Source organism: Anticarsia gemmatalis, chromosome 8 (genome assembly GCF_050436995.1).
Source record: "Anticarsia gemmatalis isolate Benzon Research Colony breed Stoneville strain chromosome 8, ilAntGemm2 primary, whole genome shotgun sequence".
In the NCBI taxonomy this organism is placed as follows: domain Eukaryota; kingdom Metazoa; phylum Arthropoda; class Insecta; order Lepidoptera; family Erebidae; genus Anticarsia; species Anticarsia gemmatalis.
In genome coordinates, this window is record NC_134752.1 from 46089 (window position 1) to 64063 (window position 17975).

Genomic DNA, 17975 nt, shown 5'->3' on the forward strand with positions numbered 1-17975 from the left:
ACTTATTTTTCTTAATTCACATCCATACATCAATGAAATTACATACTTGTTATTATCTAAGCAACAAGCACTTTCTGACATTCTAATTGGGCATCAAGATCACCATCAGGTAGTGCTAGAACTATACACTTTTTTAAACCATGAATTTAATTAATCCATTCCTCCACTTTATGATGTCATAATATGGTGAAAACGATAGTTCACCATCTCGACAAGAAGAATTGCTTTTGCGTCGCAGGGACTTTTACAAACATACAAATAACGGATTCAACGTACTACCAGTCTTAAATCAAGTATTTGTGGATCACCAAACGTTTAATCCACATAGGAATAGAATTAACAACTTCCGACGTTGTGGCAGTGGCTTGGCGAACACCCTCACCACTATGGATAGGAGGGCGCGAAGTATGCTATTTATAGTAAAAGAGAATATCGAGGAGTTGAGCCTCGTTTGCTGTTAATAGTAGAGCGCGCGGCGAGGCGGCGGCGACGCGGCACGCAGGTTGTCGTGCGCGACGTCACGTCACGTCACGTGTCGTGTGTCGTGTAGTCGCGTTGTCGCGGATACTTGCCAGCCCCATGCCTTATTCATGGCGCTAAATACAACAGCTCCAATTACCCGGCACTCACGTCCCGCTGCCACCACGGAACTTGTATTTTTAATAGAAATCGTGTTCCTGCACTATTAAACGTTACGTGTTCAGTCGTGTTCTGTACGTAATGATGATTACCGGTTGTGTCACAGTTTTCACTATGTATGTATGAAGTCCATGGGTTCTATTTTAACATTTTTCCTGCATTTCCTCACAAGCTTTAGTTGATAAAGGACTTTCAGTCTCAGTAAAGAACTCTGTCAGCAATTTGTTAGAATGATAGCGATTTACAGGCAAAAAACTTACATACCGATTATACTTATTCCTTATAGTTTAAACACATACACAGAAACACTTTAGCTTAAAACAGTTTACAGGAAAATAAATAGATATTATGAAAACCAGAAGCGTCGGTGCTCGGGTTCATATTAAATCGTAATTCGTCGCCGATGTCCCTCCGCCCGGCGCCCGACGTGATTGAGCCATGATTGAGCCGCGAACGTGAAATGTTCTAACATTTTAATTTCCGTGCGCTTCGGCCGCGGCGTTCACATTCGGATTAAAATATAAAATAACAGTGTGAGGTAATCCCGCAGTATTCATATCGGATGGAGGGCGGCAAAGCCTCACATTTCGGCGCGAGCTGAACGTTAAGCCTCTAATGATTGATACAAAATGTTCGTGTCCTAAACACACGCCCTGGTTCCTATATGTACGTATAAAGTATACTTCAACGGCAAAACAGTACAACATTTCCACAAGATTGTAAAGACATGGATTGTTTGAAATAGAAAATTTCTCGCAACTATTATATGTTCGTTGCATCATTCTTCAGATACAATTTACTAGGTAGTCCTTTAACCTACAAGGCATAATTCGCACGTTTTAGAGAATCGATTTTTAAATCGTTTTTTTTTTTTTTTTTTTTTTATGTTGCCACACTGTCCCCACTTCCCGTTAGGTGACCGTTGTAACTTCATTTCTTTTTCCGAGCGAGGCAGCGTTCGCACGTGCCTAACTACAAACAAATAGTGCTTATTTAAATATGCCGAAAAGACGCAGTGAAGAAGAAAAAATTTTGCGATATCGACGCAAACTTCAAAAACTTGAAGGTCGCCGCAAATACAGTAGAATAGTGTATTCATCGGAGGATTCGGAGAATTCAGGTTAGTGAATATAAGTATAATTAATCAGTAATATTATAGTTGTTGTTGCCCGATACGCCTGGAGGTTGACCGAGTGTCATCACGACGGCAAAAAACCTGTTCCTAGAGGTTAACCGAGTGTTAACACATGGAATTTTTTTGTATTAGTCAAATAGCTAATACAATGGCAAATTGATCCGAGTACGAAAAGCCTAGAGGTGAATCGTGTATTCTCACGAAGGCAATTTCTCTATAAACCAATGAAAGTGAGGTTATCCTCAAAATAATTTCATTAATTTATACAAATTATTTCGTTGTACCCGCCATTTGCAAAAATGCCTTTGGTCATCATAGTAACATCAATTGTGGCTTTTTGTAGATGGAGACGTCGAAAATGTCATCGACCCTGGTTCGGCATCAGGACCTCTAGAACCCATTGACCAAAACGAAGGAAATAAGGCCGAGGATCCCGAGCCGTCGCTTCCAGAACCGGAACTAGACCCGGATATCCTCACGGCATTGGGCGAGGCCATCGAAGAGGTCCCTAAATATGGCCCAAAAATACACGAAAAACTGACAAACTTGTGGTTACCCATTCTTAGGAAGGGTATTAACAAGGAAACCAAAGAGAAACTGGTAAAAGAATATCCAATACCAGAGAATTGTCAGCTACTTCAAGCACCGAAACTTAACCCAGAAATCTCAGCAGCTATAGCCGAGAGTACTCGTACCCGAGACAAAAGAGTGGAGGCAATACAACAACAGCTTGGCCAAGGTATCGCAGCCCTTAACAAGGGTTTACAGCTACTCATAGATAATAAAGAAAGGCTTCAAGCTATAAAATTCATCAGCGATGCCAGTCGTATCCTGTGTGACTTACACCACACGGAAACTGAGGCAAGAAGAAAGTTTATCACCCCAGGGTTGGATAAAGCCTTCTTAAACATCGTACAAGATGTAGATCGCGACGAATTACTCTTCGGGAATAAGTTGTCCGACAAAATTAAAGCCACAAAAGTTATCGAAAAGCAAGGATTGCAGATCAAAAAACCTCCTCCCTTGCCTAAGACACCACAGAACGTCCCATCTACCAGCCGACCCCGACAGCAGGGAAACTGGATGGGCCCTCCTCGCATCTCGTCGAACAGGGGGGGGAGGGGAGGGCAGAGAGGACGTGGGACCCCAGCAAGTCGGAAGACTCAAGCGAGCGCGTCCACCCAACAGAAATCGTCGTCAACCCAGAGCAAGCAACCGCGTGCGACGGGTCAACAATAACGGTACACGCTGGAAGAATCCACCACTTTTACAATTGTTGGCTAAAAATTACTGAGAATCCCGAGGTACTTAGTTGGATATTGAAAGGCTACGCGATACCGTTTTGCAAGGAAGTAAAACAAGTATCAAAACCGAGTAATTTAGTTAGTAATCAAGATCATGAGGATATGTTAACTGTTATTGACAATTTGTTACAACTAGGTGCAATATCACCATGTAGTAGGTCACCAAACGACTTTTGTTCAAGCATATTTTTAGCCCCAAAATCCAACGGTACCAAAAGATTCATTCTAAATCTTAAATCTTTAAATAATTTTATCGATACTACCCACTTTAAAATGGAAGATTATCGAACCGCAGCTAAATTAGTACCAAAATACGGTTACTTAGCCAATATTGATTTAAAAGAAGCCTATTTATTAGTACCAATTGCAAAAAATCACCGTAAATACTTACGCTTTGAATTTGATGGTAATCACTATGAATTTAACTCAATGCCCTACGGGTTATCAGTGGCGCCGCGAATTTTCACAAAACTTTTGAGAGAGGTTATGAATTATTTACGTAACAATGGCTACGTGTCAGTAATATATCTAGATGACATATTATGCATCGGTGATTCGTACATTGATTGTCAAAAAAATGTCAATAAGACCCTTAATGTACTTCAATGTCTTGGATTTGTCATAAACTTCGATAAAAGCAACCTCGAACCTCGACAAATTTGTAAATTTCTGGGTTTCATGTATGACACCGTAAATATGACGCTAGGCTTACCATATGAAAAACGCGAAAGTATCATGCGGTTAGTTAAAAAATTTAGTACTCTGCCTAGATGTTCCATTAGAGAACTATCACAATTTATCGGGGTGTTAACTGCTGCTTGCCCAGCAGTAAAGTATGGTTGGCTATACACTAAAAATCTCGAACGTGTAAAATTTTTGGCGCTTCAAAAGTACAAAAACTACGAAGCAAAAATAAAATTGTCAAATGAAATCTTACCAGACTTACATTGGTGGGAACAACACACAATGTCCACAAATAATGCGTTAAGAAGAGATGAGCAATACAGTTTGGAAATATTTACGGATGCTTCGAAATCAGGCTGGGGTAGTTATTGTAATGGTAAAAGAGCAAATGGTGGATGGAAAGATGAAGAATCATCTCTCCACATTAATCATTTGGAATTATTAGCCGTTTCCTTTGGACTAAAATGCTTTGCTAGCTCGTTTTCCAATTGCAACATATTGCTACGGGTCGATAACACAACAGCTCTATGCTATATTAATCGTATGGGTGGAATCCGATTCCCACATTTGAACAATTTGGCTAAAGAAATATGGCAATGGTGTGAGATGCGTAACATTTCACTTTTCGCATCATATATAAACACTCATGAAAACGTAGAAGCGGACCAAGAATCGCGGAAAATAAATGACACAGAGTGGGAACTATCCGACTGGGCATACCAAAAGATAGTTCGAACTTTGGGAGAACCTCAAATCGATTTATTCGCGTCTCGCATCAATGCCAAATGTAATAAATACATTTCATGGAAACCGGACCCTAACGCAATAACAGTAGATGCTTTCACCATCAATTGGCATGACATATTTTTCTTTTACGCATTTCCACCATTCGCTCTCATTTTAAAATGCCTAAGAAAAATCATAAGTGACAAAGCAACTGGGATCTTAGTATTTCCTTACTGGCCAGGGCAAGCTTGGTTCCCACTTCTTAAAAGAATGCTTACCTCAGAAATTGTCTTATTTCAACCTAATAGGGATCTTTTGTATTCAAATTACAGATCACGCCATCGCCTTTATCGCAGCCTTTCTCTGGGGGCCGCGAAGCTCTCAGGACGGCATTTGCAAGACTAGGAACTCCTGAAGTAGCTCTAGATCTGATGTTGACATCAATATCAGAAAATACTATGAAACAATATTCGGTCACATACAAATTATGGTGGTCATTTTGTACTGAGAAATCAGTTAACGTTTATGACGCCCCATTATCATCAGTCATTACATTTCTTGTGGACTTATTCAACAAAGGCGCCTCTTATGGTACCCTCAATACTCATAGATCTGCCCTTTCCTTACTCCTCGGAAGTAATGTGGGTTCAGATGAACGAGTCAAGCGCTTACTGAAAGCCTTTTATAGACAAAAACCTTCACGTCCTAAATATGCAATGACTTGGGATACAAAACTTGTCCTAGACCGTATCTCTTTATGGTATCCTAACGAAGACTTAAGTCTTGTCAAATTATCACAAAAACTAACCATCTTATTAGCCTTGTGTACCTCTCATCGCGTACAAACATTATCATTAATAAAGGTTAACAATATAACTAAAACATCTTCCGGTATAAGAATACCAATATCCGACATTATAAAGACCTCGGCACCAGGTAGAGAGCAACCAGTGCTCTACCTACCCTATTTTTCGGAAAACCCACGCATTTGTCCTGCAAAAACCCTCGATGATTATATATCAGTTACATCACAGCTACGGACGGAAAGTAACAACAACCTATTAATAAGTTATAAAAAACCACATAAAGTTGTTTCGTCCCAAACAATCAGTAGGTGGATTAAACAAACTCTCGCTGAATGTGGTGTGGACATTTCCATATTCACAGCACACAGCACCCGACACGCATCCACCTCGGCGGCCGCCTCCGCAGGCGTTTGCATTGATACCATTAGGAAGACTGCTGGTTGGACCAGCTCATCATTAATATTTGCTCGATTTTACAATCGCCCTATTACAGACGAAGGAGCATACGCTAGATCAGTCTGTAGAATTAACAATTAAATCAATGTATTAAATAAAGCTGATTAATTCAATGTTTAGTAATAACTACCTAACACGTAGTTACATTTCACCATACATGTCGCTATTTCGCTAACTATCATTATACAATGTATTATTTACCACAAATAAATGTTTCTTACTTCTATAACAACAATGTGTGTTCTTTTGGAAAACATAACCCCTTTAAATGTCTCTAAACATCTACCTAGTAAATTGTATCTGAAGAATGATGCAACGAACATATAATATACGATCAATTGAACTTCTGGAAGTTCGATCATTATTATATGAGTTGCATCATTCGAAGATACAAGGTCCCACCCTACCCAATAACCGAAGTAAAAAACTTTGTCTCTAAACAGAATGAAGTTACAACGGTCACCTAACGGGAAGTGGGGACAGTGTGGCAACATAAAAAAAAAAAAAAAAAAAAACGATTTAAAAATCGATTCTCTAAAACGTGCGAATTATGCCTTGTAGGTTAAAGGACTACCTAGTAAATTGTATCTTCGAATGATGCAACTCATATAATAATGATCGAACTTCCAGAAGTTCAATTGATCGTATATTATACTTTACTTGATTCACTTTCTCGCTTTTTTTTTTTTTTTTTTTTTTTTTTTTTATTATTCCTTACCTTATAATGCCTGACATAATCCTAGATCTATTTTACAATTATATTTAAAATACATAAATTCTTGGTACTTGAAGTTAACATATATTATGTGACGAATTTTAAACGTTCAACGTTGACGTGTCGACGTACCGTGTCGCTAACGATATTCTCTTGATATTCTTATCACGTGACGTCACCTGAAATCTTGTCACAAAAACTACGTGACAATTGGAACATGTCGCCATACATGTATGCCTGTGTGTGCATGTGCTTGCTACAGGTAGAGAGAGTGTGTGTGTGTGTGTATTGTGAATATTGAATACGAGTGCGTCGGTGGAGAGGCGGCGGTGACAGGCGCGTTATCGAGGTGCCTCCGCGCCGCGACTCGCGCCCTCCATCTACACTGAACACTGTGCACAGTACACATCACACATACACGTCATACACACGCCAGCCTTTGTACTTCATACCAAGAATGTTACCTTACAACACAGTTGATTGGTTTCTCAAACTCATAAACATTTAAAATATTTTCGAGCAATTCTGATGCTTGAAAGATAACTTAATCAGGAATAATAACCTTCATTTAATTCGAGACCCAGAATACCTATAGCAATTATTATTTCAGGTATCGCTCTCTCTCGTTAGGTAAGGAAATTATTTCCACGAACCGGTGCCGCAGAGCCGTGTCGTCCCGCGGCACGATACGGCACGGCACGTTACGGCACGTCACGGCACCCACGTGTGTAATCAATTAGCTAACGAGGCGCGTCACGCACACGCGGCCTCTAATGAACCAACGTCATTATATAAATGAGCTAATTAAACGCACATCTTGTGTCCCGCGCGTCCCCGGAGACGTCACGTCACCGTGTCGCCGCCGCACCGTGCCCACGTGCCAGGTAACAATACTAGTAGAATGGACACATATCGTAAATGGACATATTTTATCGTATAAAACTGACAATATGTCTGTTGTAAGCTTCTACACTGCGTAAAAGTAATGTGTTTTGACTTAGCCATTACGTTTCTATACCACCATTTCCAGCAATTTAGTTATTTTATATCTAAACTTATTTAGTCTTCACTGGAAACACTCCAATCTACAAATTAACTCAACTGTACCACGTACGTGCATTTCATAATTCGAGCACAGAATCAAGTTAGTGTCCGAGTGTATCGTATAGCGCGCGATCCCTTGGCGCGTGTGCTGCAGTGCTGCGGTAACGAGAGCTAACGACGCTAACAATGTATCAATGAACGTCGTTATGTCACGATTACCTCGCTGTGCACTGTACTGCTGGCACAGTTCGGTCCCCGGCGACACCTCGTTATGACAGACCATTACTTGTCATTATTGATATACGATGACAATGATCACCGGTCGAATTTAATTACAATATTATGTCGCTAAAAAACACAGCATGATTGTTTTCGTAAATGTAACAATCTGTAGCGTGCAGCCATTATAAAACTGGGGATGTCATTCAAATGGGGGAATAAAAGGAAGCATTTAATTTGTGAAAGCGACCCGCAGTAGCGCGCGATCTAGAAAAAATAAAAAATAGAAAGATAATTTCTGGATTTATATTACAGTAGATTCCAAAATCTCCAAAATTAATGTAACAACAAGTCGATTATTTTAGAAACTGAATAACGCCATTAGCGCAATTTTCGCCAGGCGGTGCTATCGACAAGCACAAGTCGTCTCAATAGTGTATAAGTGTTAGTAAATCGCCCCTCTGTTCCAAGTCCAATCTGCGACGCGCTCGCAATCAACACAATTAGTTGATGGCTTACATTGTGAGTATTGTGGCGAACATCTTGATAACAACAGAGAACAGGGCGGACATACCCGCGGACAATACATAGCTAGTTAGTGAGAAACCTTGTTAGCAAACAGCTCACTAATATAAGTATTGTCGCCGTGTGACGTCACTGCTGTGTTCGTCGAAAGCTTTTAAATGATTACTTTGTACATATAGGTACTCGTACGAGTGGTGGTGCTGGTACAATATATAACCTGCCATTATCATGTAGCAGTAATCACGCGGTCCCATACGACACTGTTATCATTTTAATTACTACAGCGTACTTTTTTATTAATTAAATACTCGTTTTTATATTTTGTAGGTAAGCTCGTTTACTACGAATATAAAACGAGTTTTTACTAGCTCTAAAAATTATGTAATACATATAATTTTAAGATACTGTTCAACGATGCCTAAAACAATTATTTACGGATCACATTAGAAATTGCTTCATGGACTCATGATTTTATTTTAATAATTGAACATTTCTGTAATACAATGTAATATTGAAATGCAGAGGTTGTTGGCAGCCGAGCGAGTGGAGCGAGTGGTCGACAGTAGTGGGCACTAGCGGGCAGGTGTCGCCGGGCGGCGGCACTAACTCACACCTAACGGCCGGGAGCTGGCGAGCGCCACCTGCGCTGACCTCCACACCACCAGCTTACGATGACCCCTCGCACGATAGCGCTTGTACGATAACAAAGGTCTCTAGATAATGGTCCATGGGTAACATACAAGCACTAATATGAATATGGAATGAATGCGCAGCGCAATCGCAGCGCACTCATCACGTGAGTGGCAGAACTCCTCTACATCAGCCCCAGGTATTACAGCACTGACGCGCGCCATGAGGCGACTACACCAAATACATACATCGGACACAAATAAAACTAGTAGAGATATGTATGTGTATGTTGAAAAGCGATTTTTCTAGTACATAATTCATATTCTTATTTATATTTCTAGAGAAACGGAGTTATTATTTAGTGCTAAGTAGTAATGCATGTAAGTACCACCACTTGAACGACAATCGATAAAGACGTTAAAATCCGTCAATATTTATGTTCCATGTGAAGTGAACGATCGCAAATAATTCAAGTAACCTGTAACAGCCGTGACACTGATAAAGTTCTTACTACAAACTGATATTGAACTACGAAACAATAATCGTATGCACATACTAGAACTAATCTCAACACTATACTAATAATGATTGTATACGACATGACGTATATGTAGATCGTATATTTAGCGCACTCTCAGTGTGTCAGGTTGGCCGAGTGGTCTAAGGCGCCAGATTTAAGCTCTGGTTCCCGAGAGGGAGCGTGGGTTCGAACCCCACACCTGACATAATACGGCAAATGCTTTGTTTTGCTTTTTTAGTATGAATGATGTTGCAATCAATAGTTAGAATGTAATTTAGGAATAATTTTGGCAAATATAATGAAATATCGCCATGCTAGATTTATTTTAGTCGTTATTTACAATAGTCAATTTACGTAATAACACGACTTAGATATATCAATACAAGATTATTATTTTATTATTGCGTATTGATACCTTAATAATTAATATAAGTACATTTATGTTTTCCTGAAATGTTTATTTTAAGATTATGTTGCGGCTGTTGTAGGTGGGTGTTCTAACTTGGTACTTCTTAATATATCAGTTAATTACATTGTTAACTTTATTAGAAGTTACCCACACAATCATTTGTTTTATATAGGTACACCTACTGTCACCTATCTATTTATAACTGACTAATATTCGTTACAAATAGTAATAATATCCTTGTTATCATGTAATGGCGTCGTTTGATGTAGAGTGCCACACCAGCACCACGTGAGCGAGGCTCTGTGAGCCGCCACAGAGCTCTGAGACGACTATCGCTATCAAACGACTTCTCAGAACACCGTCTTTGACAGACGAACAGCGAGCAGCGACACGTCAAAGCGACAATGTACAGACTCTACATGCCTACATGGAACTGTATCATTATATACCTAGTTCAACAACCCCTATACAATTTGCATTGTAGGTTCAGATCAAACATCAATGTTTGTTGACGTTCTCACATATGTGACTTGTATATTCCAAAAAACAGTAATCAACAGTTGAACGTTGTGCTGGTGTTAGTGTGGTGTTCTGTGTTGAGTTCGACCTCAAGCCGGTCACGATATAATATGAAGATCTCCAAGTTGTCCGCCACCTGGCCGCGACATCTACAGCGTGTTTACACTACATAGTGCATGGTGTACATTATGAACAGCGCACGACGCGCGTACTCGTGGCGTACTGTCGTACAGAGTCACACTACACTCGTACTACAGTCGTACGTGCAGCGCGCCTTAATTGCACAATCATGAAATAATAACCCGGCGCCGGCAATACGGTCACTTTTAATTAACAGTAGCCGCCCTCCTCTCGTAAATCCTTCTAGTGTCATTTTATAAAATAATGTTCCGCCTCGGAGTGCGGCGGAGGTGTGGGGGCGGCCGGGGGGAGGGGGGCTAACGGCCGGTTGTCATCGACACGCCACTGCGCCGCACAAACAAAACGAGAAACTTTAATTAACGTCCAATGAGCCGATACAGCCGCGGCTTATCCGCCCGCACATAAACTATATCCATCGACCACACGCGTGGACCTCCACACGAGCCGCTCCCGCACTCCACCGTCCTCCACGCTGCAGGGCGGCGAGGCTCAGCGTAGAGTGGTCATATTTCTGCTGACCGCGGCATCGGATTTAAGCTCGGCGTAATGGAGCCTCGTCTGATCGAGCCGGCGGCAGATCCACTCGCGTATTACTTCCTATTACTTCACCGATTTATGGAGAGCGCGAGCGCCGCACCCTACTTACTGTCCCTAAATAAAATAACCTCTCTTACGATATGTATCTGAGGGAACACAAAGTGGCGGTCACGCTGAGCGCTCGTGTTCAAATTCTGGACTAATTCTTTGTGAAGAAACTTGTTAAGTCGTTTTAGAGGGGTGTTCGCGAGCTAAAGTGTTTCGCAGCGAATCGCTTCAGATTTACAATCGCAGTAATCTGTGGCGACGAGGAGGCAGCAGGAGGCCATTTGCCGCGCCCCCTCCCCCCGCGTCCCCCCACCGCCCTCTACAGCCTTTACGAGCATTTATCAAAAACTTTCAGCACAACATTTTCTATTAAATAAGCGCAATAGCTTCGGCACTACTACAAATCACGCAGGATATATATCGCTTACATCGTACAGTGGGTACTCGTAACTCTGGCACACGCAAGTAGGGAGAAAACTGTATGTGAAGAGAAAACGGTTCGTGGAATCTATATCTTGACAATGAATCCAAGTGTCTGGCGTGCTACCCGTAGCTACATCATTACCACACGAGGTCCACACGATGGACGGGTGAGCCATGCATCAGACCACAGATACGTGCTGACAGTTAGTGACACGTGACCACACACTGATACACGATCTTGACCATTAGTCCTCGTGTAAGCCATCAGCGAGAAATAGATCAAGTACACAAGTATACAAGTGATCATAAACATATGATATTATTATGACGACGCGCGACGTGGCGTAACAAACAAGCGTTTGATTAAATAATAAGTGTTGTTCCACGCAGCGAGCACACTTGTTGAGCGCGCGTGTGTGTGTGTGTGTGTGCGTACATAATTGATGGTGCTGCTCGTGACGTCACACACACACACACACACACTACATATTTATGTTATCATTTAACATACGGTTAGTACGTGTTGTTTTGTACCCTTCATGATTTTAAGGGGTAATCACCAAGACATGGTCTTCCATGGAGTCATGGTTAGTTACTGCGGGAATCGACTTAATACAATTACCTTAAAATTATGACTCTAACATAAGATAAGAACACGGACAATTTATACAAAACCCTAAAAGCGACAGCGATGATTTATTATCGACTTCGTTAGTCCTTAACCATTAAGGACTAACGAAGTCCAGTATTTTCGTAGTATTTCACTTACAGTTTTTGTTTTATAACTATGAGTTGAAATAGCCAAGTTTGTCAGTCTAGCGTATTTCGTATGTCGAGTCTTTACATTACAGAGTGGTGTAAGTCACACAGGTTACTACCAAATATCGTTTTATTGACAAATGAAATCTGGGCTCGATGAGGGCCGGAACACTGAGCAGCGCTCATAAAAACGCGCTCATTCTTACTTATTAACAGCGACGTGGCACAAAACCCTTACTTGTTACAATTTGTGCGCACACGAGGATAATTTTACTGTCTACTGTAAAACATCGGAAGGTTAACTTTCATATTTAACTTTTTTGCTAGGTATAATGGAGTATATAATTGTTCCATATCCAACTTTTACAGACAAACAACTCGTGCGCACTCTAGTAAGACTCGAAAAAATAACTTGTGGAATGCACAAATGTTTGTTCCGTATGGGTATGACGGTGGCCTGTCGACCACTTCAACCCCTGCACCACCTGCTACCACATTAAGGTCCGGCACTAAGCAGATGAGGTTTACAGAAAACAGACTTCAATATCTTAATTACTAGATAGACTATTAAAACCTATGTTACAGTAAGTAATGGCTAGTTGGTGATTAGTGCTGATGATTAGTGCTGTAATAAAATAAGTAGACCAGGGGCAGTGTCGCAGCACTAGCGGATAGCGCAGTCGTATCTGACGAGATAACTATTAACTAGTTGTGCCTCAATACTATCTAAGTTGTGAGCTCGCTGCGACTTGTTTGTACTTGTTCAGTCTTGTTCTCTGCGGCTTACACTTGCTTACATTTTTTTTCAAAGAGCCCGTCAGTTGGCGTCGCGCTGCGGGTGCGGTGCGGGTGCGGGGCGGGTGCTGTGCGGGCGGCGGCCGCTACGTCTCACCGCATAGTAAGGGCGCTGCCATGGAGTAAGTTAGTAAATCGTTCAAAAACGCAATCTTAACATTTCGTATGCCACGCTGATGTCTCAAGGGGTAAGATATATTGCATCGTATTCATCGTATTGCAACAACAAACAATCAGTGATTTTTTATAATAACGTGTTTGCCACTGCTTATCGGGAATCGTGCACAATTTCTCCTACATTGTATCCCTCTCAATGTAATGCGTTTTGTTTTAATAATACAACATATTGTGCAGCTAACTATATAATATAGTACAATAACTAAGAGGCTCAATGTAAACGCGTCCTGACACAAAGTTTAGAGAGTTCGTTAGCGGCTAGCGCCGGTCGTGTTTAGTTTTACCACCAGTGCAGCAGTGGCAGTGTGATCACTACGATCGCCAACAAACACATTATACTTCACTCGCGTTTGATAAGCGAAGGTTAATATCTCATTTAATAACCTCATGAAAGGCGAGTAAGAAACAGTTGTGATACTTGCAGCTTTCAGATCGAGTCATTGGAACTTTCGAAGCAGTATTGTCATGTGGTAATGCTACTGGATACATACTTGGTTATCCGAACATACTTTTTTGTTTACATCAATGGGAGAGTTGCGTAGTTTGCGTCTATCGGATCTATTTCTTGTTTTTCAATGTTTTGTCAACGATTTCAGACAGATTTCTATCTTAAATTATGTCATTAAAATTATAATACGAATAGACAAAGATATTGAAATCAACTAATGGATTATAGAAAGTGAAGTAACGATTCAATGATATACGTATAATGCTTGTCTTTAGTACCTAAGTAAACGCTGGATAGATAGGATATTGAAAACGGCTGTGAGTGAGCTATACCGCGTAGCGTCTCGTCGTTGAACCATGTGTTGTGAGTAGGAGTGCGGTGAGCGATCGAGTGTCGCTCCATCATCGTTCGTTTAAGTGCAACTTTACGTTCAATACTGAGGAGTGGCTCCCGGCTCTCGGCTCCCGAGCGCCGAGCGCACATGGGCCCGCTGTCTCGCTGTCACACACACATATTGGCATTTTCACTGCATTTTAATACATTGACGATGTTTGATCACTTCATGAAAAATAACTATAAAATCGAAGTACGACATACATCTTTTATAAGAAGATCTTCGTCAGCGATGATCTCTCTGCGGCGTCTGTCTAACACTTTAACGGGCTATCACTTTTTTTTTTTTTTTTTATGATCTTTATTTATTGAGGGCTTTTAACTCTATGAGCTTATGTCAGCCCCATCACAACCAAAACAAAAAATCGACACAGTTATTTTCTTAAAACTACAAAATATAAATTTATAAACACATTTCACCTCACTGGCTGGATAAACTAAAAAAATACTAAACATTCCTATGTCTAAACAATTCAAATTTAAATTATTATAAAACTTTTGCCTTTAAACAATAATGTTTCAAAATCAACTAATTTAGGCCTCAAACTTTGAGAGTTTTACTGTAAAATATCTAACTTATCCATTAAAAAGATTAAACAACTGTCCAACGACATCTCCACTGTTAAACATACTCCTAAGAAAATATTTACATTCGTCACAAATAACTCTAAATGCCAACTGAATCTTTTCGTCTACAGTTTTTTCTGATATAAAAATATTCTTTAAATTCCAAATTAAATTCAGTAAGTCAAATTTTTTCTGTTTAGTACTACTAGGTTGTTCTCCAGTCATTTTCTCAAATTGTTCAGATTGTACAAAGCTGGGAATGGACTCAAACGAATCCACATTTTCACTCCGACTGCTTTTTGTCCTTGTGCTCTTTTCTTTTCGTTTGACGCTGTATTTATGTGGTAATATCGGGGAAGAAGAATTCATGTCTTGCTGGCCATCTGAAGAACTATGCACCGCAACATTTGCTTGAACAACACTGCTGTATGTCCTATTTCCACTTGGCAGAACGTTGCTCAAGTCAATAGGTTTCTTTTTAACTATACTCTGAGGTACTGACTTATCACCTTTATTTTTCAAATACATTTCGAAAGCTTTTTTATAAGTGACGCTCTGGTCACTCATAATAAAACGAATCTTCTTCTCTTGCACAAATCGAGGGCAACATTTGTCGAGAGCCATGTGCGATCCCTTACAATTAGGACACTTAAACACAGCAATATCACAGTTAACGTGATCCAAGCCACATTTGGGGCAAACTATTTTACTGGACGAGCAATATTTCTTTATATGCCCAAACTTCCAACACGCGGAGCACTGTGTAACTGGAAATACATATTTCTCGACGGTAAATTTACACCCGTATGCGTAAATATACACGGGAGGATGTATACTCTTGAAAGATAACCTCAAAGTTTCGCTGTCAACCCATACATGATCTCTGTTCAATCTCTTCAATCTTTTTACAGACAGAATGTCACATGACGCCAAAATATTTTCTAGTAATTCCTTCTGATCAATATCCAGATCAACTCCTCTAATGATACCATAAGACAAATTAATTTCATCAATAAACTGAGCTCGTATTTTCTTTTCAATTAATTTTTCACAGTTGGCGAGCTTTTCTGCTTGAATTTTATTACTGAATCGGACAAATACTTTATATGGGCTTTTATATTTAATTTTAATGATGTTCATAATCACTATCACTTAAAAGTGTAAATACTAACTATTTTTAGTAACGAGATAGTTCCAGATGAATATGTGCGGTGAACGTAATGTTTGACAGTAACCACGAATAATAGTGTTTGTACAACATTCACCGATATGTGTGTGTGTGTGTGTGCGCATCAACAAACAGTGGTACTAATAGCGCTTTTCATTATAATTCCACCACATATTAGTTTCATGATTTGCACTCGCAGCGGAACCATCGCTGGACCCAGCTCATTGGTGTAGCGGCACTGTAAAATGTGTAAATACACGGCGTTGAATCAGCTGGTGGCGCCGCGCGGGTACGTGTGTGTGTGTGTGTGTCGTTGTGTATCGGAGCGGTATCAAGTGGAATGAGTTTATGATTTGTTGTCATTATCGGCAATAACATCAAATCAGTGCGATTTGTTTGATGGAGCGATCGTGCCGACACTGTGTAGTCATGTACTGTGTACACGCTATGTGAATATTAAACATATTTTTATTGCAATGCCAGTCGGTATTCTATCTATTTATTTAGCCTCATAAAAACAGGCAGTTAACCACATGAAAACGAATGACCCGTAGTCGTGCGTCTTTGTAAATAAACTTCTAAGGGATGAAAAGATCAGAGACACTTACTGTTCATTTACATTTTAACCTTATAACAAACCTAAGCTTATTTATAAACCGGAGTTTACTGTCACTTATATACAATACATAGAATATTAAAAGATTTACTGACTATTCAGTTCCCAACATATAGCTCTAACAAAATGGCTGATGTAAAGTTTATTTATGCGACTTGGGACGAGGCTTCATCACGCTTGTACGACTCATAGCTCGCTACACCTGTGAGTACCTCACCCCGTGCCCTGCTCAGCGCGGGTCGCGTGTCGACAGTACCGCTGCACCGCACTGCACCGCGCCGCTACGTTCATGTGGGTAATTGAATCATGAGCCATGTAACCGGCTATTTGTAGTGCCACGTAATCACCGTTATTACTCGCCCTTTCCCTGAACTATACTGAACCATACGAGTACAACTGCCTGATAATTGTGCACGATGCTCGCACCGATGTTTGCTTCAATATTACTCACTATTACTGGACGACGATGTGAATGGCTTGATTTGTCCTGATATAATCATTACCTGTCGATCGGTTTTATTACTATAAATAGCCACCGTAAACTGTTCGGACCGTTGAGCGATGAACTTGTTTCACAGTACCAAGAGAATTTCATTTACTTCTGGCTAGTGTTATTCGTGTATCAATGAATTACCTATTTTATTTAACATACAAATGACTCTGGGAAAGTGAGTATAGATAAATACTAACCTACTTTGGTTTTTTATCTACATATGTCTACATTACTGCACTGAGTACACTAGTTACACATGAGCGTCTATTGTTATTCAGGGGTACATAGATGTAGATAACATTGTTTGCTGAAGGTTCGCGGCGCGGTGGCGGCGCGGTGGCGGCGGGTACATTCACACGTTTTCCTTATTACTCCCTCATTTGCGGCTCCGTACAAATTGCACCAAATAAAAGCTGCCGGTGCGCGTCTCAATATCCGAGTCTGTTCACTTACGTCGCCGCCACGCCGCCGCACCGCTGCCGCCCCGTCGTCGCCGGCCGGTAACTAGCGAACATCCGGCAGGCGGCGCCACTGATGCACTCTGCCGCTACACTTCCGCGCTGTATCTGTTGTACGTTGTATCACTGGTGCCGTGCCACCGTGCACCTCACTCACAACTAATCCCACCAAATATGTTTCAGTTAAAATTTGATTTAAACGGACCCGAAACTTCGACTCGTTTGGAGAGTAACCGAATAACTATTTCGCAAACGCATATGTTTTAGATGTGAGTAAAGTACGACATGCCATTTCGAAAATTGCTAATTCTGTTTTAATAATGCAACCGTATACTACGAATAGTAAGTAGGTATGTAAACAATTGTCGAACCTTATGAGAATTCACAGTACAGCTATATTATTGAACACATTTGCTGGTCACTTGACTTGAATAAAGGCATCACGCTTTACGTACCAAAACCTCCATACACAATACACAGCTGTAAAATTAATGTAGTCAATCAGAACATACGTTAACTATCAGTGTGTGTACATCGTTCACAGGAAGCGGACACGCATACTAGATGCAGCGGCGGAACCGGAAGCGGGGCGTCTTGCGTCCGGCGCGGAAACGGTGCGTG

General features: G+C 40.7%; 2 protein-coding genes, 1 long non-coding RNA gene and 1 other non-coding gene across 5 annotated transcripts; 3 read left to right on the plus strand and 1 right to left on the minus strand.

Annotated features, from left to right (window-relative positions):
• The first annotated feature begins 1406 nt into the window (after positions 1–1406).
• LOC142974577 (uncharacterized) lies at positions 1407–6397 on the plus strand. 2 transcript variants are annotated; one of them, XM_076116994.1, is made up of 3 exons: positions 1407–1759; positions 2118–3015; positions 4821–6397. In XM_076116994.1, the coding sequence occupies exons 1-2, from the start codon at positions 1639–1641 to the stop codon at positions 3011–3013; spliced, it is 1017 nt and encodes a 338-aa protein (XP_075973109.1). In that variant the 5' UTR covers positions 1407–1638; the 3' UTR covers positions 3014–3015; positions 4821–6397. The 2 variants fall into 2 exon arrangements, with proteins under 2 accessions (XP_075973109.1, XP_075973108.1); XM_076116993.1 differs by having other exon boundaries at positions 2118–6397.
• Positions 6398–8979: 2582 nt separating this feature from the next.
• Positions 8980–17563, plus strand: LOC142974934 (uncharacterized). The gene is made up of 3 exons (XR_012959585.1): positions 8980–9082; positions 13051–13160; positions 17538–17563. It is a non-coding gene; the product is annotated as an uncharacterized LOC142974934 (long non-coding RNA).
• TRNAL-UAA (transfer RNA leucine (anticodon UAA)) lies at positions 9525–9608 on the plus strand. Its single transcript has one exon. It is a non-coding gene; the product is annotated as a tRNA-Leu (tRNA).
• Positions 14577–15759, minus strand: LOC142974530 (uncharacterized). The gene has a single exon (XM_076116929.1). It carries the CDS (start codon positions 15757–15759, stop codon positions 14629–14631), a length of 1131 nt encoding a protein of 376 aa, XP_075973044.1. The 3' UTR covers positions 14577–14628.
• Positions 17564–17975: the final 412 nt, after the last annotated feature.